At 28.2% G+C, this 25,397-nt stretch overlaps 4 protein-coding genes and 1 long non-coding RNA gene across 10 annotated transcripts; 3 read left to right on the top strand and 2 right to left on the bottom strand.

The window, feature by feature from the left end:
- Nucleotides 1-69: 69 nt before the first annotated feature.
- LOC139989965 (uncharacterized) lies at nt 70-2,190 on the top strand. The gene is made up of 2 exons (XR_011800453.1): nt 70-370; nt 438-2,190. It is a non-coding gene; the product is annotated as an uncharacterized lncRNA (long non-coding RNA).
- LOC139989958 (uncharacterized) lies at nt 1,383-4,848 on the bottom strand. Of its 2 annotated transcripts, XM_072008717.1 has the most exons (5): nt 4,485-4,846; nt 4,300-4,400; nt 3,977-4,173; nt 3,379-3,850; nt 1,383-3,311 (listed from the first exon to the last, which is right to left on the bottom strand). In XM_072008717.1, exons 1-5 carry the CDS (start codon nt 4,495-4,497, stop codon nt 3,138-3,140), a joined length of 957 nt encoding a protein of 318 aa, XP_071864818.1. In that variant the 5' UTR covers nt 4,498-4,846; the 3' UTR covers nt 1,383-3,137. The 2 variants fall into 2 exon arrangements, with proteins under 2 accessions (XP_071864818.1, XP_071864819.1); XM_072008718.1 differs by lacking the exon at nt 4,300-4,400 and having other exon boundaries at nt 4,485-4,848.
- A 689-nt stretch (nt 4,849-5,537) lies between these two features.
- Nucleotides 5,538-9,210, top strand: Trf2 (TATA box binding protein-related factor 2). The gene is made up of 5 exons (XM_072008300.1): nt 5,538-5,669; nt 6,719-7,015; nt 7,782-8,032; nt 8,187-8,281; nt 8,650-9,210. The coding sequence occupies exons 2-5, from the start codon at nt 6,728-6,730 to the stop codon at nt 8,886-8,888; spliced, it is 873 nt and encodes a 290-aa protein (XP_071864401.1). The 5' UTR covers nt 5,538-5,669; nt 6,719-6,727; the 3' UTR covers nt 8,889-9,210.
- Nucleotides 9,211-14,452: 5,242 nt separating this feature from the next.
- On the bottom strand, nt 14,453-20,051 carry LOC139989900 (centromere protein I). Of its 4 annotated transcripts, none has more exons than XR_011800442.1 (15): nt 19,405-20,051; nt 18,374-18,499; nt 18,148-18,297; nt 17,958-18,046; nt 17,673-17,803; nt 17,423-17,603; nt 17,240-17,352; nt 17,016-17,170; nt 16,742-16,942; nt 16,142-16,248; nt 15,773-15,964; nt 15,548-15,672; nt 15,363-15,480; nt 14,841-14,976; nt 14,453-14,674 (listed from the first exon to the last, which is right to left on the bottom strand). XR_011800442.1 is itself a non-coding variant. In XM_072008590.1 (15 exons), exons 1-15 carry the CDS (start codon nt 19,454-19,456, stop codon nt 14,606-14,608), a joined length of 1,980 nt encoding a protein of 659 aa, XP_071864691.1. In that variant the 5' UTR covers nt 19,457-20,048; the 3' UTR covers nt 14,453-14,605. The 4 variants fall into 4 exon arrangements, 3 of the variants coding, with proteins under 3 accessions (XP_071864691.1, XP_071864692.1, XP_071864693.1); XM_072008590.1 differs by having other exon boundaries at nt 14,841-15,011; nt 19,405-20,048; XM_072008591.1 differs by lacking the exon at nt 19,405-20,051 and adding an exon at nt 19,216-19,372 and having other exon boundaries at nt 14,841-15,011.
- Nucleotides 20,052-22,200: 2,149 nt separating this feature from the next.
- LOC139989908 (transmembrane protein 231-like) lies at nt 22,201-23,673 on the top strand. Of its 2 annotated transcripts, none has more exons than XM_072008608.1 (6): nt 22,201-22,217; nt 22,302-22,453; nt 22,607-22,770; nt 22,882-23,004; nt 23,115-23,319; nt 23,390-23,673. In XM_072008608.1, exons 2-6 carry the CDS (start codon nt 22,315-22,317, stop codon nt 23,650-23,652), a joined length of 894 nt encoding a protein of 297 aa, XP_071864709.1. In that variant the 5' UTR covers nt 22,201-22,217; nt 22,302-22,314; the 3' UTR covers nt 23,653-23,673. The 2 variants fall into 2 exon arrangements, with proteins under 2 accessions (XP_071864709.1, XP_071864708.1); XM_072008607.1 differs by having other exon boundaries at nt 23,112-23,319.
- Nucleotides 23,674-25,397: the final 1,724 nt, after the last annotated feature.

Genomic DNA, 25,397 nt, shown 5'->3' with positions numbered 1-25,397 from the left:
CGATTATAGTACTAGCCTGCTAAAGAAAAAATGGCAACAATGCGAGTGTCCGGCATCCATATATATAACAACAGTCGACTTTAGAGTCAGCTGTCTCCTCTAATACAAAATATGGCTTCCGATGTAGTATTGCCATCTTATTCAGCACGGCTAATACTAGAAATGGTTGTGCCGAAAGCATAGAAGTAATCATTCCAAAACTAAGTCGTGAAAAATCAATATTGAAGAAAAAAAGATTCGTGTTTTGCGCATGCATGATATGCTATGAATGTTTCACACAGAAACAGCGGCATCTCTATTCGTCTCCCTGTCTCGCAAGAACAAAAATATCGTTGTCTTTCATGTTGAACTTTCAATTCAATCGTATATCGTAAGTACACAGTATTTCATGTCATACAAAAAAATGTTAGTTATATAAATGTAAATTTACATAATAGAGTAGAGTTCAATTGAGAACATGAGATCGCGCTGCACGATGGAAACTGAAACTTGAGAAATGGTGTATCACAGCTGACTCTAGTATTTACAACTCGATTGGAGCGCCGCTATTGGGAATTGGGAAAACACACCGCGTCGCTAAAAGGAATTATCTTACCACGGGAATTCCCAGAACACCTATCTACCTCGTTAGTAACGCTTTAAAGTCTAAAAATCTATCTGATGCTTAAAACAGAGTAATCCATACAGTAGGCTCAGAGTATCAAATTTTAAGTAAGTTTTAAAAATTTACGCCTCTACTGAAAACCATTATATTTCGTCTCTATTCGTCGAGTACTGTCAGAAAATACGAAAAAAACTTGTAAAAGAAGGCGCCCATGAGGGCGTCATACATCGCCAGATTCACCGATAAAGGAATACGGATCTGGCTATTTCTGATATTTTCAACGCAGTCATAGAAATGAGTACGCGTATTGGCCGAAAGTGCCATATATACAAATAAAACAATACAGTAACGCGTGACAGTGGGCGATAGAGAGCAGTAACTTCCTTGCTTCAGTGGCCTCTTGTGTCGTCAGCACTGCATAGTACGTATGTACCTAGGAAGGAAGATATGAGATAAATAATGATCAATGTTGGATCTAGGAATTTGGGGGTAATTTTTAAATTAACCGGTCAAAAGTTATCACACAACATAAATAAAAGCTATGAATAAAAGTTGTGTCCTGAAATAAAATTCAATCCTTTTCTTTCATTTTCTTCACTATGATAGAAATGGGATACAAGAGAGAGCAAGAAATGAGAAGAATGCGAATAATTAGATGTTAGAGTACTAATTAACTTAATTGTTGTCTATATTGTATTGAATGATCCGAATATACTTTTCTTCGCTTATTTAACAAAAGTATTATAAACAAATAAGCAAATATATTATAAAACTCCCATTTTTAAGAACAAAAATTCAATTTACAATTTTAATTTGAACCGGCAATAAAGTTTCGAGTTCATTTTATATATTTACATTAAAAATAATAATTTTAGGAACAGTTGTACTAATTAAATTCTACAAGTTTTTAAATCTAGAATGGAATAAATGTAATAATATGGGTAAGAAACATGATGTAATCAAAATTAATATATCACATTTCTTTTGCATATATTATATCTTAAATATTAATAACTAAACTGAGATTCGTGGACATCCAAAATTATTACTATTTGTAATTATCACTCAAATATATATATTTCAAATTATATGTATAGTGAATGTATGAGCGTACAATGAAAATTTAAATACAATAATTAATTAACAATATCTTAGTTTTGTACATACTTAGTTTTTAATGGAACCATTAGTGTATCATATTTATACATATATCAGAGTGTAACGACTCATAAAAATTAGCAAAGTTTTCTGTTCTTTACATATTTAATTTATTCTATGTAACTGTACATGATCACAAGTTTTTTAAATGTAAAATCATTTAAATTATTGCAAGAGTTCTTGGAAATGTACCATCCATAAATTCAGTAAAATAATTTTCAATAAATGTTGCAATGATTTATTCTTTAGTTATTCAAGTAAAAATTGCACGATGATCAAGACTTTTGATAGAAATAATATTAATGTTTATGAATGTAAGTCACTTAATAAATACATATTTACATAATCTCAATATATTTCACGTGTATATATCAATAAGCATAAAATTACAGTACAAGATGTTATGTTATTTAATGAAAGGGTATACAGCTGGGGACAAAAATAAATGGACAGATGGTAGAACTATCAATGAGGTTTAATCGAACTATATTATTTGGTAAATAATTGAAATTAACGTTTATATTTCTGTGCAAAGAATCCATATGAAATGAAACGTCATTGATACCTATTTCCCCTACATTATCCACTTATTTTTGTCCTGTACTGTATGTTGCACAAGATGTTAATCAAATGAGAATGTAATTAGTTTTCTTATGTAGTAAAGATTCTGCAGGTGTCATGTACTTTACAATACACTGAAATATGAAATAAATACATTGAGTATTCTGTTACGAATATATTACAAGTAGAAATTGTATATGGTTTTAAAACAATTTAGTTTCAACAGTGTCTTCACACAATTACTGTTCAATAATTCCTTTTATTGCTTATGCTACTATTCTTGTATAAATATATTGAACATCTTTCAATTAAAGTTCCATACAATTTTTAAAAATTATTGTATCAAGATATATAAAGTTTTCTCAATAATAAGAGAACAATATAGAGAAGTTCCTTAAAATATTAAATGTTATAAAACAGGTCAGTGTACCCACAATTTAAGTAAAATAAGAAAAATATTTATACTGTATAATCATATGAAGGTATAAAGAAGATGCTATTCCCAAATTTTTACTTTGAAAGCTTTTGTACAAATTATGAAAACAATTATCCTTCAGCATTTATATCATTTTCTTGTTGAAAGCAATGACAAATTTCAGTCGTTTAACAATGTGATATCAACAAAATTGCTAATAAAATGTAAAAAAAGGAATGCATTTCTTTAGTTAGAAAGACATAATTATTTCATACTTCTCATTGATAGAATTGTACATACATAATTTTTTAAAGTAATACTAGAAGGAGATAGGCAACAGTATCAATAGGTACAGTTTCAAGAATTGTCAAAGAGGACTACTTTGCAGAACAATATTGTCTATCTGCAAAGTGTTGCATCTAATTGGACAAGCCATGGCAGCAACAGTTTAATTTTTCTTCTGTAATTTGGATCTTTGGCAATAGGATTATGCTCTAAATACACTGTCTGTAATTTCTTATTAACTGCTAAATTTTCTACAGTTGTCCAATCCTCAATTTCATTGTTGTTTATCTGGAAAATACATTAAGTATCGAATAGTATTTAAATACGCATATACAGCTCTTAATCATATTCTTACCCAGAACTCTTCTAAATCTTCAAGATGTTCAATGTTTTCAATCTTTTTTATTTTATTATTTGCTAGGTCAAAAGTTGTCACTTTTGTACAATTTGATAATCCTCGGATGCATGTTATTCCATTTTCAGATAAATATAACTGATCAAGATTCTTTAATTCACCTAAATTTTCTATTTCAATAATGCGATTGCTTTGAAGACTTAATAACTGAAGATTTTGTAAACAGCCCAAATTTTCTATCTTTGTTATTTTATTTTTACCAAGGAACAAACTTGTTAAATTTTCAAGTGCTTCAAGATTAATTATTTCCCTTATTTTGTTATCGCCTAACTCGAGGATTGTAAGGTTCTTTAAATGTGACAGATTCTCAATGCACTGAATCTTATTTGACGATAGGTATAACTTTTGTAAATTCAATAGGTTGTCCAATCCTTCTATCTTTTTAATACGATTAAAAGATAAATCTAAAAGTCTGAAAATATAATATTTGCTTATGTCCAAGAAATTTGGGATATTATTTTGATAAATTTACTATTTATTATATTTACTAAAAGAAAATGTATCTTTTATTTTACTTATACGGAATGTAGTAACATACTTCAAATTTACAAGAGCATCTAAGTTTTCTATAACAACAATCTGATTATCTCTTAATTCTAACTCGACCAAAGTTGTAAGTGTATCAAGGTTCTCAATTTTCTTTATCAGATTCCAAGTAAAACACAATCTATGTATTTTCCTCAATGGTTCCAAATTTTCTAATTTTGTTAGTCTCGAATGATTGAAATCTAGTTCCTAGAACATTAATGAAATAATTATATATATATATATATATATATATATATATATAAGAATTATGTCATTATAAACTTTCAAGTTATTATTGATGAAGTTAGTAGTAAAGGAACAATAAAAACGAACATCGCTATCAGGATCTATGATAAGAATCTTTTCCGCTTCTTCATTTTCATCATTCTCATTCTCACCCTCGATTTCAGCCGAACCTTCGCTTTTATTATCCTCTAAAACACGATTATATTTCTATAAGCAACCATGATCCGTGATGTTTTCATTGACGATTACGTTGCAATAAACAATTATTATACCATTATTTGCCATTACTACAAGATATAATGACAATTTCTTCGATGTAATTGGTAGATTTAGTTTAAAATTACGTAAAAAAAGAATATAATTGATTATACTGCTTCATAAAAATGTAGCATTAAATGCAAATCGAATTGTTGTAGTATTTGTTGGAATTATTTGAAATTGTATAAACTTTACACTGCGGTAGGTTCTACAATGTCCATGGTTTTACACTATCCCACAAATGTGGTTGCGAACTTACATCACGCAAATGACAATTACATCGTATATATTGTGAAAGTTTCTCGCGGCTTGTTCTTAGTTCTTACACTTTTTGCAATGATTAGTAATTTTAATAAAACTGTTCTAAAGCGTTTATTTATTAAAATTACGAGTATAATAATGATAACAACAATAATAATAATAATAATGATAATGATAATGATAATGATAATAATAATAGTAATAATAATAATAAACATATTGATTAATAAAATATTCCTTTATATTTCTTGCACCTAGCCATTTTCTTTTTTGAAAATAGTTTTTGATATTAACTGCATGAATAGCAGTTTGATATTAACGAAAACTGCTGTTAAGTATAGATTTCACGATATCGATTTACAACTGCTTAGATTAATCCGTATATGTATATACAATTGATTTGTTACAATTAAATTGTAGTATTAGAAAATATAATAAATTATGTAGAAATATTTTCTTCATTATTAATCATTTTTATGTATTCGTCTTTTAATTAATTAAAAAAAAAAGGTGAAGATCTTATGAAACATCAGCATCTAAGTTCTAGAAAAAATCTAGGGAAGTTCCAAGTAGCAATATTAAAATTTATTGGTAATATTTTTATTTCGATACTTGACATACAATAAGATAGAAAATATAATATTTACTTAAATACTGATACAGTTTACTGAAGAAGATATAACATATGTAAATTTATATAGAATTTAATAGTTAGTGGAAAATTTAAAAATATACCAGGATAATTACACGACTATACTTTATCAATGAGTATTCTCTTTTATGTATCATTGCCGCGTCCGTGACTTTGATCAGTAGCTGCTAGTCTAGTGAAGATGGCCGAAAACAATGGCAGTGATTATTGAGCTAACTTTGCCTTCTCCTAGTACTTGTCAACAAAGAAGTTATCTTTAATAAAAAAGTATATAACATAGGCACAAGTGAGTGCGATTTCTATTTTGTCTGCCGCTGTTGATCGAGATTTTAATCTTCTAATTTAATACTATAGTCATTTAACGCTATAAGGAATAGCAATTGTGCTTTTCATCTTTTCTTACTGTCACCTCATCTAACATCCGAGAAAACCTTTTGAACATTTCTCAGCATTTTTGAAATACATCTCACGAAAATTTTCATTAAACGTTCGCGTGCTTCTATAAACATCGTGTCTTTTAAATGTTTGCGCATTTCCGCTATGTTTCACTTGTAGTAATTTTAAAACAATTTCGTAGAATTTCAATTTAACTTCCTCCGGAAATTCATTATCTTTCTGAATTAAAATTGATATATTTTTTATAGGACGTATCTGCATACTTATCATATATCATTCCAGTGAGGTAACATCTGTAATAACGATTTTACATCATGTTGTTTTACATAAAATGTCATTATTAATTATTTAAATTTTTAGGGAAAGAAACTTGTAGCTTCATTTTACTATATAAAATCATTTTCTTTAGAAGTACTGTATTTTTCAGTTATTGTTTTTGTATGATTTTTTGAGCTTCTTATGTTTTGGGTATTCAATATAAATGAAAAGTCATTGAAAATTGAGGAATATAAACTTAAAGCTTTTTAAATTAGGAACTACGGACCCCTAACATTAAATTTGAGATTAAAGTATATATTGATTTACATAATAGTTGATGAAATTACAAATAATTTAAATGATACAATATTTATTAATATTTCTGATAATTAATGGCATAACAAACGGCAATGTTACTTTAATCAGTAATTTTTTTAATTTAGTGATATAACAAATAGATATTTTATTCCCTAGTACTTAAATCAAACAAAATTGGCTTTTATGAAAAAAATGAGGACTTTATCGTTTAAGAATTATTTTATAAATCATAAAATGAAATGCTAAATGTTGTATAAAGTAATAAGTGATGTAACGCTACTAATTAATGTTTCTATGTTAGATTATATACAAAGGATATAGGTAATTTAAATTTTTTTTTCCTTTTTATTTGTTTTTTTGTAGGGATATATTATGGCAACTGCTATTCAAAAGAATGGCATGAAACCTTTAACAAACACATCAATAAATCATGTAGAGGATGTAAAGAATTTAGACAATACCAACATATGTAAAGAAGAAAAAGATGAGAGGATATTTGATGGACAGATTCAACCTTACATGGAGCCTCATGAACAAGAACCTCGTGAATTGGATATCGTTATCAATAATGTAGTTTGCAGCTTCAGTGTTAGGTGTCATTTAAATTTACGAGAAATTGCACTAAATGGATCTAATGTGGAATATAGAAGAGAGAATGGGGTATGTTTTGAAGCTGTCTTGTTTTTTTACATTTGTAGCAAATTAATTATATTTAATATATTTAATTGTGATGTAAGCTTAATTCTTATATCTTCAATTTATGTTCAATGTTTCTATGCAGAAAATTTAAATTACATTACTAGAACGCTTACATACTTGATTTTTCTTAATTACATACAAAAATTTACATACCTTAATAAAATTCACAATGTTTTTTCAAGCAGTGGATAAAAATTGTTAAAAAATATTAAAAATTAAAGTAACAAGAGAAAGTATCAGTGTTAATAAGATGTGAAAAAGATATAAAATTATTTGTTATAAATTAATCATAAATATTTTACATTTGGCTTTTAGTTTTTTGTAATTAACAGTAAAAGATTATGATTAATTGTTTAATAAAATGGTACACTCCTTGATTTTATCCCAATCCTAGATTATATAAGATATATTATCCATATGATAATGAAAATGATCTTAGCATTACTTTAATATAATATTAATTTCTACTTGAGAATATAGCTATGCTTTAATGTATATTAAATTTGAAATATCAGAATATGTTGGATGTATAATAAATTTCCTTTCAAGATTATTAAAGCTATAGTTCAATTTTAAGCGAGATATACATACGTTTTAAGACTACATGAAACTTTCTAGCTGAACAAGTCGATCTTTAAGTTTTAATATAATTTTTCGATTTTAAACAATTTGAAATATTGAATAACATTTATAGGCAATGTTCTTAGTATATGCATGCATGTTGTAGATGATTACTATGAAACTAAGGAGACCATATACTACTGCTTCTATATGGTCTTCTGGCAAAGTAACATGTACCGGTGCAACTAGTGAAGTTCAAGCAAAGATAGCAGCTCGCCGCTTTGCTCGTTCACTTCAGAAGCTTGGATTTAAAGTACGATTTAACAATTATAGAGTGGTTAATGTACTGGGTACATGCTGTATGCCATTTGCTATCAAGATAACATCATTTTCATCATGTCACAAAGAAAATGCAGAGTAAGTATACTTATGTATGTTTAAATTAACCTATATGATTTACAGGAATGATTGAACTGATTGACTAACAATGATTTTGATTTATACCCTTTTATAATCTATTATACAGATAATGTATTATAGTCAAAGATATTTATGTATTTGTTTTATTTAGTTATGAGCCAGAATTACATCCTGGTGTCACATACAAACTAAAAGAACCAAAAGCTACATTGAAAATATTTTCTACTGGAAGTGTCACTGTAACAGGTTTGTTTTGATTAAAGTTTGCGTTAAATGAATTATTAATTCTTTTACAATCGCGAATGAAATATCACAATGTTAACACAATGTTATTTATGCAATGCTATGGATGAAAGATCGCAAGTGTGTTTTAGAATAGAAAATGTCTCATTCATAAATTTGTAATGAAGAATCAATTTGTAACACACGGACGAATGACATTCAATTATAAACACTGAAGGACAGCTGGTAAATATATCCATAGCTTGGCATAAACGACATTCATAGATATTTTATCTATGAAGATTGAAGTAAAAATCTATAAAGAAATATATTGTTTTCGTATACGATCTTAATTATTATGTTTATCGAGTAAATTGAAATGTACATTGTAGCTCCCAATGTTGCTGCTGTCCAAGCTGCAATTGAATATATTTATCCACTAGTCTACGAATTTCGTAAGGAGAGAACGACAGAAGACGAACTTGCCCTAACAACGAAGAAGCGTAGAATGGGGCTAAGAAAAAGAAGTCGTGATGAGTTCCTACATGATCCAGATTATATATATGATACCATGTTCTCTGACGAGGAGGAGGAAGAAGAAGAGGCTGAGAGTGACGCCAGTTGGGACTGAGCTGTTTATTTTGCTGCTCCTCAGTTAATTGTGAAACTGTTATACTTCTTACATCTTGTTTAACAAGGAAAAGAAAAAAAAAAAAAAAAAATAGATACATACTGCTTTGTGTACAAAAGTGTTATCTAAAGAGTGAAGTGAAGTATTCTATTTCCCTTAGTGAAAAGACAATGTGTGAGTGCTAGAGACAAATATGCACATGCAAGTGCTTTAATTATGATTATACTAATATTGAATCAACTGAACTGAATTTCATCGCCGTAACAATATCATCATAATTTACTTTCATTAATGGTACATATACGTGCATAGATACATTCTTACATATTATGTGTATATATATATATATAATATACATACGTGTGTATATCACATATATGTGTGTGTGTGTGTATATATATATATATATGTAAATGTTAGACATAAAAACAATGTATGCATATTCATTGTGTTTAGCAAACAATATCTCAACACTTGTTCAATCTTTTCTGTTTTCCATCTTTTCCTTTCATTTTTGTTCTTCTGATAGAATTTACTACATTTAAGTAATTAGGAGTAATTCTAAAAAGAACTTGTTTGTAACCATGCTCCTCTATAATTTAAATAATGAATCGATTCATGTTTATTTAGTTTTTCATTATATAATGACAGATTATATACTGGATTTTTGTAGCGATGGAAAGTGTATACATTTTTGCTGTTTTATTATTCTTTTTTTTACTTATATATATAATCTATTTCTGCTTAATTAACATATTGTGCCAAAGATGGATGTCTAAAATTTGAGATAAAGTGATCAAAGGACATCTAAAAAGCTAAAAATTTTGTTTAGTATCACAATTTACTTTTCTACTACAATGACATATTATACTACATTTGAAGGTATTTCTATACAAATGACATTTTTGTTAGTAAATAACAGAGAGTTGATCTAATTTAATTTGATTTTAAAAGTCTTTTAAAAAAGCTGCAGTATGGGAAAAATTTGTTTTAAGTGTCTGTATGGTTAAACGTTCTTACTCTAAATGGCTATGGGCTGTTAATACCATTAACAGTTGGAACAAAAAAAAAAAAAAAAACAAAAAAAAAAAGAAGCTATGTAAAATGATTATCATCTTCTATTAATTGTATAAAAATTACACAAGCCTGATTGCAGTGTTTTAAGATTAGGCTTCATTATTTATGCTTACACCAATATACAGATCAGTCCCAAGCCTGAATATTAGTTTAAAATAACTTGTTAATCCCCCCTTTTTGGTTGTTATGGAACGTACTTGAAAAGTGGAACAAAAAGATCATAACATCAGTGAAATGTTTCATTTTACCTTTTGAGAATCGCAACAAAAATTTAAAGAATAGAATAGATTACGATAACATATTACCCATTATTTCTAATATCTATTACCAACATGTAAGATCTTGTTCATTTATTTATTTATCACTCGCAGTATCCTCATGACGATAAGCGTATTTGAATTATGTCGTTATCATTTAATTTTAATTAGTTATTGTCATATATCATAGTTTGAGGAATGATAAATGTTATGTTTTACAAAATATTCAACAAATTCGAGTCTAATACATCTTAAATACGAGAAGCTTGACTGACATAAGGCTATTTTTAAATTCTGTTTGGTAATAAAAGCTGGGAATAGATAACATTATAGATAACAAAATTTGTTATAATTATATGGTGTACTTTAACGGAAACAAAAACATTCTCTGACAACATTACTATCATTTAAATGCAGATGCGTGGACTTCAAATAAGACATAGTGTAAATAAATCAAGTTCTCCAGATATATTAATATGTAATTAGTTGTATACTTTCTGAATATTATAAAACAACACGCATACCCTTACACCTGTTATTAATTATATACATTCTTAATTATCCTTTTTCATATCATGAGTACGTGTGAATGAAGAAAAACATTGGCAATACCTTTCAATACTATCATGAATATTGATCTGTACCTTGTGCCATACATAATGCTATTTGTACACTAAGCTTAATTGAATTCCCATAATCTCCAATGATTTAATATTAACTATATGCGAAACAAGTTCTTTTACAAAGATGCTATAGTCACTGCCCGTAGTATATCCAAAATACAAAAATTAAGAGCTCGAATTTAATTAAAATATATATGACGTTAGGCACTTACTGAAGCACCATAATTTTACATTGATTACCAAATGTATTAAATATTATCATATGAATGAAGAATTTTTATTTTAAGAATGGCAATAATGTCAGAACCGCTGTGTAATTTATAACTTTGTTGAAATCAATACATATATACTTTTCATGTCTTTCTTTCTTTCATAGTTAAAAATATATACAATATGTAGAAACATTATATACTTTTGTAATTATTTTAGATGTGCATTAAAATTTAATACAAAGTATTATATGAATTTCAAGTGTTTTATAGGAATGTTATTTGAACAAAATTTTCAAAAACTTTCATTTAGCATTTATAAATACAATTCCTTTTTATTATAAAATAATATCATTCTTTAGTTTTTATTTGAAGTCCTCCATGTTATGTCCTTTAACTAACATCAATTAAATAATCTTGATATTTTATGGTTATAAACAATAATAATTAAAAAAATGCATTTTAAAGTTATAATTAATGCTAGAATAAAAATAAGACGGTAAAACTTTCTTTACCTTGAGTGATGTAATAATAACACTAATATGAAAAACGGCAGTATATTTAACTTATGTTACGTAAAACACGTTTTCTCGTTTGTTGTAAAACTATAAAAATGCGATTTATGTATACAAAACATTTTAGAAAAATTACGTGATACGTAAAATATTTGTATCTTAATTTAGTAATAGTTTCTACTAGTTTAACAATCTAAATGTAAAGGTTTCTGGCATTGTTCCATGAATTTTATATTGGAACCTGGAGAAATTGTTTAAGGAAATCTAATGACAATGCTTTTTCCAAAGCAATATTTGTTATATAAAAAAGAAAAGTTTAGTGGAATTTAATATCTATACAATCATTGCACATAAACTTGTATAGCGAACTTCTGGAACGAAATATCTTATTCTACATATCTCTATTTCTGGAATGATATATCTTATCCTATATATACTACAGCATGAAATCTAAATATAGTAATGATATTCAATGCAGTAAATTATTGTCCAAAATATCTCTGATGTATTATTGTATGCATAGAGTACAGAAGTATTTACATTGAAGGAATTTATGTAGGAATCATATAATTTTCGAGTAGCAAACTATCTTATTTAGAATACTTAAAATAAATAAAACGATTCTTTATACTTATTTTTTCAATTATATCTGCTGGTACTTTATTCTTTTCTGGATAAGATTATTAATGTCATAAAGAAAATTGTTGTATCATAATTATTGCCATTATTATGTTTTACATTCTTCTGAACTTCGTATATTAGCTAATATTTCCTGAAGCATATTTAGAAAGTGTTATAGTTAAAGAATGAAGTTATATTCAAATTCACCTTAATGTCAACATGGAACTGCAGTGATGTTATTAGTATTACATGTAATTTAAAGTTAGTTTCTAAAATGAATCGTTCTTTATTACAACCGAGTGACTGCCAATCACAGACTATAACTAAATGCTATTTCAGTACTCTCATCCGAACAAACGCAACTGTTTTAATGATTTTTTCAAATTCATGACAATAAAATATTAATTGTTATTGTTTACTAGTATAACATCATGTGTTTACTATATATTTTTTTAAATAATAAATTTAATTTATTCTCTATCTTTATAAGAATATATCAGGCTTTACATCGAAAGTAGTTTAAGCAGCATAAGTATTAAACATTGTTATAAATATTTCTATTTCTACTGATACTTTTAATATCAAACATTATTTTATGCTGCTCATACTATCTGATTTGAACAAATTAATTATAATTGACATACTATAATTGCTACATATAAAAGCAAAGTTTCTGATCGCTAATATCATGAAAAATGATGTGCACTTTTACCAAATCTACTAAATTTAATGTACATTACTGTTTTCACATTCCAGGCCTCTTGATACTATTATTTTCTAGTCTGAGAATATATTTACACCAAAGACAGTCCATAAAAACATGTTACAATTTAAAATAATATAGGTAACATGAATGCATTGCTCAAGATTGATGAAATTTAACTATGCTATTCTTAGTAAAGTGCTTGTACAGTTATTAATGAAAACATGTAATATCTTTTCAAGATATTTGCAAATCAAATTGTATGTTATCATGAAAAAGGAAGAATTTATTAAAAATTTTGGTAGAGGTGAACATTCTCTGTTAATTCTTATATGTACTCGTAGTTATAACATCTCTGAATGTGTCCATAGCAAAATATAATTTTCTAGCGTAATGCATCACCATATATAATCATTATTTTTATAGGTATAAATAACTAGATGTATGAATATGTATCTGGTTGTTATATCGATCTTTAAAAATACTTCATTTGCAGCTTAACATGAGACATGTTTAGATGGTACAAATGTTATGATATTAAGCAAAGTTTTACAGTTTTAATTGATTCATTAAAACTGGGGATAATTTTATAACATTATAATCGTTATAGAAGCACTAAGTTCTTGATGTTGTCATTGTCTTAAATCGTTATTATTGACATGATAATGTACTATCATGTAGCTGTATCAGTTTATAGCGAAGAAAAAGAAAACGTAGAAAAATATGCTAATATGGTATATATTGTATCAATTAAATAGTAGTAATACATCGTATATACTGATATTTATAGTAAATCTTTCTTTTAATTTAACATAATTACTAGTACTATACACTTACATTCTTTATTCATTCCTTTGCATGGTACGATTGAATTCTAAAGCAATAATGAATGTGACTTTGTGAAAATCAATCTGCAGTAGAGAAATATATACATAGTTCAGTTATAACGAGTTTCCTTTTTCTTTTTTTTCTTCTTCTTTCTCTCTCTTTTTTTTTTTTTTCTTCTGTTCTTGAAACTTACTCGAAATATCGATGAATAACATGTATCAAAATGGTACCCTATTAATTCTTTAATGCACTATCAATAGTATTAGTAATACATACATGTATTGTTTTAAAGTATGGTAGTTATAAAGTATATTTAGTATGTAGAATAATGTTGCATCGATAGCATGGCCTCTTCTAGAATATGTATTTATAATACTTTTAATAAAGCATTATATAGATTTTAAATTTAAGAGATGTTCACACTCACTTTCAAAGGGATTTTCTGCATAATGCATTGTCAAGCTACTATTTTCATGTAAACATGAGTAATTTTCAATCTATTGCAATGTGTACACTAAATATTAATGCATAAAATAAGTAAGATAAATTAAAAAATATGTAAAAAGAAAAAAAATTGATATAGTTTCTAAAGTATGAGCCCAAGGCATCCATGATAATTTATATGTAACTTTTCATTAGGTAGATATGTATTAAAGACTGTTGAATGAACTGTACATGAAAATTTTTATGTAAATCAAAGAAATAAAAGGCAATGATTAATTTAAATCAACTTGTTTCACACGTACTTATTATTACAAACTTTATAAATTATTGTTTTAATGTATAAAACGTACAGCTAAAAACATTTATTACATCTCAAGAGTATCTTAAATTTCTTCGGAAATAATATACATACCTTTTAATATCTAAATTTATTATTACAGTTAATTTTGAAATATATCAAGAAATTCACTTACGGTTGGATAATAATACAATGCTACACTCATAGCAGCCTGTAAAAATTTTGAAATAACTTTTTATCATTTAGAAGTTATCATTAAATGTTAAAAAGTAATTTTACTCTATTAGGTACGTTAATATTATTAAAAAAAAAAAAAAAAAAAAAAAAAGAAAAAAAAAACAGAAAAATATCAAAAATAACTATGCGTTATTTCTTACCTCTCTTGTGTTAATACACAGTCCTGTTTTGTTCAATATACATTTGTAAGGTAAAATGGCATAATGGTTACTAATGTTTAAAAGGCAATTTAGATTGCAATGTTTTAAATCTTCCATCACTCTCGTTGGAACATTTCTTAAAAAGTACATATTACTGCGTTTTTTAAATGGCTGAAAAATATAAGTTTAGCAAAAAATATAATTCTTAAATGCCAAAATTAGGAAAAAAAGGAAAAGAAAGAAGAATTATTTTCTGATGGTGAAAATTTAATACAGAAAAAATATTTTAAGCATAATATTCTTATACGATCGATTATAATTAATTAATTGACAACCTTCTAATTTAATTCCATCCCGATGGGATTTTATTAATATTTTATCCGAATTTTTAATTTCGATTCATAACGGCAATATAATAAAAAATACATGTTTTCAAATTAGTCGAGCCTAACAGCACAATTCAATGTAGAAATTCATTACAGAAAATTAACATTAGCTGATTTTAGTGTCATATTTACATACCTCGTCATACCATAATGCTTCAACAATATCTTGAGCATAGATAGATATAGTATTGAACTTTTTCTTATATAACTTTTGTACCTTACGATTTTTTAATTGTAAACTTCTATTACGATACCTGTGAGCAGATATTGAAATTGAAATTGCTAATTTATAAACATAAACAAAGTTTATAGGATGCATACCTCAATAGCAATTTGCATATCTTTGACAAAATAGCACAATGCTTCGTAATAAAACCTCCATAAATTACTGCAGGAGGTGCTAATGTAAACGACATTATGGTACTTCGATTTTCCAATATACAAATCTAAACATTTTCAGTAAAAGTACGGCACTGAATTATTAATATTTCATTACTATTTATGTCAATTGTATGGAGATTATTATTATTTATCTTCATCATTTACCTCCTCGTAAAATGATAATGCTTCTGAGAGTAATAAAATATCGTACGAATGTATGTTTAAACCAGACACGATAAGGGTTTTTGAGGCCTTTGTGAGAATAGGAATAGCCTCTTCTAAATTATCCACTGCACCTTGTCCTAGAAATGGTGCAGGTGTTTTATGACTGCATTCTTCAAATGCTTGACTAACAAACTACAAAAAAATGGCATTGTAAAATTGTCGGTCGACTACTATTGCTTTATTAATAATTATGTTACTCTTATTTTTATGTTATTTTTGATATTTAAATAGTTTCAACAAAAGTAATTTATGCAATAGGAAAGCCAACTGTAAGTTAAATAAGGTAGTAAAATAATATGTTTAACATACCAAATTTGTGATCAACATTTTCAATGTTCTGATAATTTCACACTTCATACTTAAAGTTGATTCGTAAAACATATTTTGTACATGAACTAATATTTTTTCCTGTAAATCTGAATATACTTTATTTTTATAAAATAATTACACTAAGTACAGAAATATATAATACAGCACTAAGTAAACGAAATTCTGAACTAAATTTTTAACTATTAGAAGAATATCTTTACATCTACCAATTTCGCATGTTTCGTTTAAAAATTCTTCTATGTATCCATCTATCTAAAAATATCCATCTAAATAATCTTCAATAGTAAGAGAAAATCATGTATAATCGAAATAATAGTATATCGCTTGACAGAAACAAAAAGCAATTGGTGTTTAGGAGATAGGTAACTAAATTTTTATAAAAATTTAGATCATAGAAACTCTGCTTATTCATATCTTTTCAAGCCAATATGATATATATCAATCAATCAATCAATCAATCAATCAATCAAAAGTCTATCAATACGAAGAAATATTCTACGAAGATCATTTGAATAAAAATATTTATAGAGAATTAACTTTTTGTATGCAGTCCCTTAATAAATATAAATGAAAATATACCGCTAATAGACACCGACGTCATCCATTGCAATAAAACTAGTAACTTTGATTGATATTCTCCCGTATTAAAATACAGATATTCATCAAGAAAACGATTAACGACAAGTATATCTTGTTGCATATATTGTGAAAATTCTATAGTTATATCAAGTAATTTGTTAATTTCTTCTGTAGAAAATTTTTCATTTTCCAAAATAAATGCTGAAATGAAAGAAACGTTGAATTTATTTTTCTAGAAACATTTATTATATTAAAGATTATATTATAGGTGTACCTCTTATTAAAGTATTATAGAGATTATAAGAGAATCTACTCTGATAGTGGAAATCAGCAAATGTAAGAAGATGGTAACCGGCAGTATTAGACAGAAGTGATATGGCGTTACACGGTAATTCTACGCTTAAGTGCAATTTTCCCAATTCTTCTGTGCTGTAATAGCTTATTATGTAACGAATATCAATCAATAAACGTAATAAAACAATAATATTATTTATTTACCTAGAAATCTCAAAGATAGATTTTGTATCCTTTCCTTTGAAAATATTAGAGCCAATTTGAAAATATCCTACAGGTGGTAACAGAGGTGCTACAGTCTTCTTTGTTTTCATAAACTATTAAAGTTAAAAAAATTTATATGAATATTTCACGTTTATATAAATTTTATAATTATCAAACACTTACCTCAAATACATTCCAGTTAAAACACTCTGAATGTAAGTCCTGCGTTTGTTGAATCTCTAAACGACTTTTTGCATCTTGAAGCATTAATCGCAAAATTTCAGGTATTGGTTTCCATACACTTTCTGTATTTATAGATTGAATTTTTTCAGGAACTAATTCTGGTTTGTAAGATTTGAACAATCTAAAATAAATCTTACGCAAATTAATATTACATTCGTTAAATGAAGCAACTCAAATCGCAATTACTTACGACAATAAGACAATAATATGTTTACGAGGTTTCGAATATTTCTGATGAAGATTTAGTAATCTAGATACATCTCTACGAGTTACATCTTCTGGTTTTGTTAATACATAAATGATACGTGCTATATGTCTTTCCTATAATGGTAATAGTAGGAAGATATTTAAATAATGTAACTACACAAGATGATTCTTATATTATGATCATTATTAAAATTTTTTATTGTAATTACAAGACCTTTTATAAAGTTTACATATGCAGTATTGGTAAACAGAATGTATATACACTTACCAGTCTTTCCTTTTTCAACATCATATAAAAGAAGACGCTATAATATATATTTATAACTTTTTTATCTATTAGTTGATAGTCCAATATGCCTGAAAGCGCGCAAACAGACATACAATTTAAATTTTCATCTTACATATATATCCTGTTCCGTCACATTATTATATAATTAAAAAAGAAAAAAGAATATTACCAATTGTCCATTGTATAATAATAGTGGATACAGTAATAGGCAGTTCATTTATAGATGCTAGGCACCAAGAAATAAGGGACTTAACTGTACGTTCAGGTATCTCGTACCTTGGAACTAAACACTTTGCTAAGGATACCAATTTAGTAGCACCTATCAAACATATTTTTTCCTTTACGTTCTCACTAGAATGTAACTTGTAGTTTGTAATGAGCGTTCGTATATTCACCTAATTCTGTATTTATAATAATATCTGCTAACAAATCGATATCTTCATCCATCAACCCTTTAGTCGCAGCATAATTTTGTAATGTACCGAGCGATTCTTCAAATGTAGAATAATCTTTCTTTTTTACTACAAAAGAAAGAATAGAAAAAAATGTACTTATTGGAAGATTTAAAATTAAAGACATTTTATCATACATTACTATTTACATATTATATCAATCTAACATATATTAGTAATATATACTTGTAAGGGAAAATAACTATGGTATATATGTACATATATACAATCAATAATAAAAGTATTCAAACAAGATGATAGAAAAGCAATTCACCATTTAAAAATTACAATACAATATTGCATTGCAATACCGTCATTACATAATATTGTACTTCCATAAAGTTTGTTGATATAATTATACATATGCTTTTTTCTTAAATTTTGTAGTAACGATTAATACTAAGCTTGATGCAGGTAAAAAATAATTTTTTCTATGTCGCAAAGAACTGATTTCTCTTCTCTTGGTGTTAACTTCTTCTGATGTCAGGATGGTGGTTTAATCGCAATATTCTCATTATTATTGAATTCTTTAATTACGAGCCGAGTTGTTGATTTACTTCTTATTAAAAGATCTATATTTTTTCTTTGTATAATTTCCTTTTTTTCTTAAGTTTCTCAGCAATGGACAAATATTAAATTTTCATTTTCATTTCCTTTCAAAGTCATTTAAAACATACCGAAATTCATTTATTTATGTTTAGTTTTCTTAGAACAAAGGAAATGACAAATTACAGGTCTTACATCGCAATATTCAAATACTTTTTTGCTTGGTATGAATATATTACCATAATAAAGGTTCTATAGCTGTTATTTATTGTCTTTAGATTCTTGGAAAACATGGACACATTCTAATGAATAATTGCAAATATACTATAACTGTAAATACTAGCGCCACTATGCTTTTATATATTGAAACGTAAATCATACTACTGTTTGAATACTTTTTAATACCTATTGTATTTTTAGTTACGTACCTTTTAAATCTCGTAAAAACTTTACAAAGGTATCCCTTTCTTTATCTGTCATTTTTTAATATTGTATAACAACAAATTATTTGTAAAAGAATGAAATAAACATTTTTAAACGCTCGATCGTGTTTAAAAGCTCACTTTTTAACTAAATCATTACCGGTATTTCTAATGATATTGTTGTATATCATAACCTAAATATCATAATAACTTAAAATATTTCCTTTCAGTATGTTCCTAACCTATTTTTGTATCAAACAATGGTTATCCATATAAATAATATTTAAGGTAAAGAATATAATGCTATTGTTGATGAAAAATTCATTCTATCCGCTTAAAATTCTAAACAAACACTATATATTGTCATAAGTCATAGAGCTTATGGCTTATATCAGAGAGGAAGCGAGAGTACTCAATGTTCACGATCATTATTCTGGTTTATTATTCAGATCATGTTCTCAGTGTTCTGGTTGTTCTCGGACCAGTGATGAACAGTTTGAAATATCTATTGATTTCCGATGGAATCGATTGATTGAAAATACAAGTACATTGCAGTTATGTGCGCATATATGACATACTAGTTAATATTATCATAAAACTTAATTATTAATACATGCTATCAGAGAACTTTCGTACATATGATCATTTTTTTTTCTTTTTTAAGTAATTACGAAGGGGTTGCGTCAATTTATGCCGCTTTTTTACTTGAAATATTTATTATTTTCATATTATGTTACAATCGGATATCAATCAAAGTAATTGCAATTGCAATTTCGACTATATTTTGCCATCTTTCTGGTAAAAGCTGGATCCCTCGTCGATAGAAGGGCTTCTATTTTGAGGTGATCCAATCATCGATCCATTTTCGAAATTACTCAAGAGATTGGGCAAAATGCGTGTCTTCCAAGGCATGTTGCATGGAACGTCCTTTAATCGCTTCAGTTGGCGTTGACAAATTGTAGCATTAACCGTTTCACTGGGATTTAGAAATTCATAATACACCACGCCTTCCATGTCTCACCAAATGCATAGCATTATCTTTTTTCCGTGGATATTCCATTTTGGTGTCGATGTTGGAAATTGTTCGGGGTCCACGCACGATTTCCTCTGTTTCGTGTTTCCGTAGTAGATCCAATCTTCGTTCTCAGTTACGATACGCTACAAAAAGCTCTTCCCCCTATGCTTAGCGAGCAAAGAAATGCAAATGCTAAGCGATTCATTCAACTTTCAGCTTTCTGACAGTCAACAAGACATCCATTTTCCTTCCTTGTGGATTTTGTAGATCATGTAGCCGGATCATGTAGCCGTCTCGACACGATCGATATGTCGACTCCGAGGGCTACCGATAATTTTTTAAGCGTTTGTCCCGGATCTTCATCCAATAGCTCCTACAGTTCCTCATCGTCGAATTTTTTCGGCAGCCCTGAGCGTTTCTTGTCTTCAGTTTCAATATCACCTTGTTTGAAACGTTGCATTCATTTCCTACAGGTTCTTTCGAAAAGAGCGGTTTCACCATAAATGCCCAAAATTGATTGATAAGCTTCAGCTGCACTTTTTTGCATATTAAATGATGAAACCATTTCGGAGAAATACTTTATTGCGTTCGATATTCGCCGCGATTTTTATCAGATTTTTCTATACGCATGAGCGACACCTACTGACTGTGCAAATAACAAAATGTTCAACCTCTAAAACGTAATCATGCTACGGCACGAACCAAAGCAACATCCGTTGCAGAGTCATCTGTCCTCGGCGGCACGAATTAATGCGATCTACTAATAATATTATTACGAAGGTAAGTAAAAATACGGCTGAACTTCGTGTTAATGGGAATAATATTATTGGTTTTTCTGGTTTTATTGCTATTTGGTAGCTTTCAATGCGTAGAATTCGAAGATGCAACTCTTAACTTTAGAAAGGAGAAAACTACTAAATAGTAATAAGAAAATGCAACAAAGTAAAACTGATTATCACTTATTGACTCATGTGCGCAGTTTCAGTATGTGTTGTACAGTACAGGTGCTGCACCATGCTGCCAAGCGCCGATGTCAACTATAGTTAGCATATACAAGAACCTATAAAATTAGGGATCTGCCCTGTTTGGTTGCAATTTAACATAGACATAGAGTTTTTTTCGCAATATTCTTTGTAGAACCGTCAACATGGACGAACGTAGGATTAGAACTACGTGAATTCAACATTTCCGAATCTACAGAACATGCTGTAAACGTGACTATTTTGAATTCGCTTTTAGTATTTTCTTACATAGTAAATTAATGATTGACGATTGGTCCTAAGTTATCTATGCTAGTGTGCAACCAAAGAGGGCAGATCCCCCTGATTTTATAGGTTCTTGTATACCCTAACTTTAGTTGATTTCAGCGCTTTGCCGCATGGTGCAGCATTAGATCGGGAACAACCAGGTCCATAAACGTGATCGCTCTCGTTCCCTTTCTAACCAAAAATGTTTGAGTAAAAAAGATCTTTTTTCGTCCGAATATCAATATATAGGTGTTTCAGAAAGTTGAGAGAAGAAACTGAGATAAGTTTGTACATTTTTATTAGAAATAAAAAATTTCCCGTTTCCAAAGTTGATAAATTGTTAATTCGACTGGACTATATGGGAACTATAATATATAAGTTTGTCTAGTAACGCGTGCACATTCGTATAATAAATATATAAGTATAACAACGATCAAGGAGCGGCGTTGGTGTGCATCGTTCTCTGTGCAGCGTCGTTCTCTTTATTTTCTCCACATCGTGTCCACTTACATACTGTAACATATAACGAAACGTATGACTGCGCGTGCTCTATCTTTGTATTCTTGCGGCTATTGTTTATACACGTGTACCTACGTATATATGTATATACGTATATACTTATTTCCTTAACCTTTTCCAAGGCAACGCGCCAAAATGGCTACTCTCGAAATACTTTCAAGTCCTATCGATTATAAATACAAAAGTAAAATATGTTCTTTAAGCTTTCTCGTCGTACTATTTCTTATAGTTTTATCATTGATTACCCCTTTTTTTATTATTTCGAACACAGGAGGTATATATTTTTTAACATTTTATTTTTACACGTAGTTATGTCAATATATTTTACCATAATTCGTAACATTCATAACTATGGTATCCTACTTTATGGCAGCGTAATTTATGTTTTTATATTCTGTATTATATAGTTAGCTAATATAATTTTCAGGTTACTCATTGAAAAATCGTGTACTAATGGAGAAGCCTGATGTATCGTTTAACTATAAATATATTTTATTAGCAAACAGAGATTACAGTATTAATCCTATAATTTGTTCAACTTTTAAAACATACAAGGATAACGAAATCAAGGACGACTGTATATTGATAAAGGTTTTATCTTTATATTATTATAGTGTAAAAGATATGAATTATTACATTTGTAAACTGTTGTTATCTGTTAACTGTTTTGCATAAGAATTAATAAGAATTTAAAGATTTTAGGTTCGAGAAATAGATACAAATATAGATGGTAAAAAGGACATTTTAAAGTTTGAAGCACACTTTTATACCGACGAGCCTATAAGATCTCTTAAACTATTACTTTTCTTCAATTTCCAACTAAAAGTAAGACCGTATTTTGTTATTTTGTTATTTTGTTATCGTTTCTTCTTGTCACCGTTATATTATTCTTACTTTGTTATTAATAAGCGTCGATATTAATTTTGTTGTAGCAGTTAGTGGAGACGACGGTAGAATCCATTGCATATTTTACTCATACGTTAAACGAAGAGGCGCAGAAAGTATGTTTCTACGGTGATTTGATATTGCAGCAAAAGAGCGTGATCACTAGCGAAGGTTTATATCAAACGTATAATCACAGTATAGAAATTGCTGACTATTCCATAGATGAATTACTTATCGAAAATTTTAAGAGAAAATGTGAGTGGTATTCTTTCTTCAATGTTACCCCTTACTAAAAAGAAGACACGGTAATAAAAATTTCTTTCAGTTGCAGCTAAAATAAGCGATAAATATGTAATGGAAGAATCGGGTTATTCGAATGAAAACGTAGTAGTTATCCAAGGAGAACTAGTTTACAGGGATTATTTAATTCATTATCAACCTAGTATTTGGGAAGAATTGAAATGGATATGGGTTCAATATTTATCATGCTTTCTGGTATTTGCTTACGTAACTAAGCACGTGTTGGTTTTCTTATTTTCAAATCGATATTTAAATTGTTATATTATAAAGCCGTGGAAGAATAAATAGTATCCGTAAGAGTAAATAGAAGTGTAATTTAATTCAAACGTTAGGCGAGCGAGTGTTAAAAATAGTGAAATTTAGAGCACAACAGTATTTATATTATATCATTTTATACGAGTGTTTTTTATAGCGTTTAAAAGTTCTTTAAAATATCAGGAGATGATAATTAGTTTTATTGGTAAATTATCGCTACACGCTAAATTATCTACTACATTTAGTAGTATCAGTCGAGATAAGATTTTTAATTTATGTACCATTTTCATGTTGTACTAAAAGGTTGACCAGTTACAATCTGCCCCTATGTAATCTAATATTTGCCAATACGATACGCGTAAATTGGATCGATATTAAGTTATTAAATTTATTTACATTAAACAGGGCTGCAGATTGTATAAATTCGTAAGGGTATATAGCGAATAAATTATAATATTATATAAATCGAATCACGCGTAATGGATTCTCAATTTCATACTGTACAACTTAGTTATAATATAATAGCTTCATTATAGAATGAAATTTGTTTTAAAGGAAAAATTAGGAATGCCGTGTACCATTTCATTGCGTCGTGCAAAGGATCAGAAATTTTGTTGCGCTTAGTTTATCGTTTAATTTTTTTTATGCAGTTCTATTATTTAACATCGTAGATGATTATCTTTCGTTTCGATCGATTTTCTCGGATTGAATATATTTGCTTCTTGGATAATCGTTTCTTTTCTATAGATGATAGCTCAAGGTATTTTAAAATTTGTAATCAATTAGAAACTTATTTAACCAACTGTGTCTCTTAATTCGATCTAATTTATTACATAATAATTTCATTCACGCACGTACGCGTAAAGGCTCGCTATAATATTTAATAGTTGGTCTCGTATCGCGCATAATACTACGAATAATTAGGGTAAAAAATAATTGAACGATTGGTACGATAAAATAGCATATAGGGCATTATTTGATTAAAGTAAGATTTATCGTGAAATAATGATATAATAATTGGAGGTATTCGTTGTACATAAACTTGTGGATGATATAGCGAATTTTTTTACAGACAAATTATTTGTACAGAGAAATTTGTACGATTAATAAAAATGATAAAAAGAGTTATTTTTGAAAAGATAATGTGCTCCGTACTCGTACAATGCGGCGCTTCTTAAACCATATACAGCGTATGGTGGGGTCGCGTAACAGAATTACTGGAAATGGTGAAAACTTTTCTCATACTACCTATATATTACTGCCGTAGCGGTGAAACGAAAAATGTCGGGCAATCGTCGGTGATTAAAGGATGATGAAAAAAAATCACCGAGTAATTAATCGACATAGGTGTAAAACATCAGGATTTTACAACGGGATCGTTTAAACGGGATTTTGCTTGGAATAAAATAGGCTGAAACAGACATATACTACGTGAATGTGTATGGCGAAACGACCTGTTTGTCATTGACGACGATTGCACCCGATGGAAATAATAAATCTCTTGGTAAACTCGGATCAGACGATTCGAAATCTCCTATGGAAGGTATAGATGATAAGAAAGATACTATAGAGCGAGTGATTGATTAAAAGCGAGTATCGATTAATAATAAAATAAAATGTGTAAAAGACAGCATGTGTAAAATGTTTGGATAGGCTGGAAAATATTGAATCGTAATTAAGACAGCAGACTCGACGATCGGAACTAACGATATATAGTTGACAGAGTTGCTTTTCTCGTAATTTATTCATCTTTTAACTGGTAATTTTTAAGATAAGTT

This window comes from Bombus fervidus, chromosome 8, assembly GCF_041682495.2.
Source record: "Bombus fervidus isolate BK054 chromosome 8, iyBomFerv1, whole genome shotgun sequence".
Lineage (NCBI taxonomy): Eukaryota > Metazoa > Arthropoda > Insecta > Hymenoptera > Apidae > Bombus > Bombus fervidus.
The sequence above is the reverse complement of the archived record's forward strand: the minus strand, read 5'-3'. Positions and strand labels throughout refer to the sequence as shown.

Excerpts from the sequence above, each read along its gene's own strand:
- LOC139989958 (XM_072008717.1), bottom strand. Across the intron at positions 4,174-4,299 it reads TCATAGATCCTGATAGCGAT|GAACTAGATTTCAATCATTC; the intron begins GTTCGTTTTTAT and ends TTAATGTTCTAG. Across the intron at positions 3,312-3,378 it reads AAGATTTAGAAGAGTTCTGG|ATAAACAACAATGAAATTGA; the intron begins GTAAGAATATGA and ends TGTATTTTCCAG.
- Trf2 (XM_072008300.1), top strand. The coding sequence starts at position 6,728 with ATGGCAACTGCTATTCAAAAGAATGGCATGAAACCTTTAACAAACACA. Across the intron at positions 7,016-7,781 it reads AATATAGAAGAGAGAATGGG|ATGATTACTATGAAACTAAG; the intron begins GTATGTTTTGAA and ends TGCATGTTGTAG. Across the intron at positions 8,033-8,186 it reads TGTCACAAAGAAAATGCAGA|TTATGAGCCAGAATTACATC; the intron begins GTAAGTATACTT and ends TGTTTTATTTAG.
- LOC139989900 (XM_072008590.1), bottom strand. The coding sequence starts at position 19,456 with ATGACAGATAAAGAAAGGGATACCTTTGTAAAGTTTTTACGAGATTTA. Across the intron at positions 16,943-17,015 it reads CTATAATACTTTAATAAGAG|CATTTATTTTGGAAAATGAA; the intron begins GTACACCTATAA and ends CTTTCATTTCAG. Across the intron at positions 14,675-14,840 it reads TGTGTATTAACACAAGAGAG|GCTGCTATGAGTGTAGCATT; the intron begins GTAAGAAATAAC and ends AAATTTTTACAG.
- LOC139989908 (XM_072008607.1), top strand. The coding sequence starts at position 22,315 with ATGGCTACTCTCGAAATACTTTCAAGTCCTATCGATTATAAATACAAA. Across the intron at positions 22,454-22,606 it reads TATTATTTCGAACACAGGAG|GTTACTCATTGAAAAATCGT; the intron begins GTATATATTTTT and ends TATAATTTTCAG. Across the intron at positions 22,771-22,881 it reads ACGACTGTATATTGATAAAG|GTTCGAGAAATAGATACAAA; the intron begins GTTTTATCTTTA and ends TAAAGATTTTAG.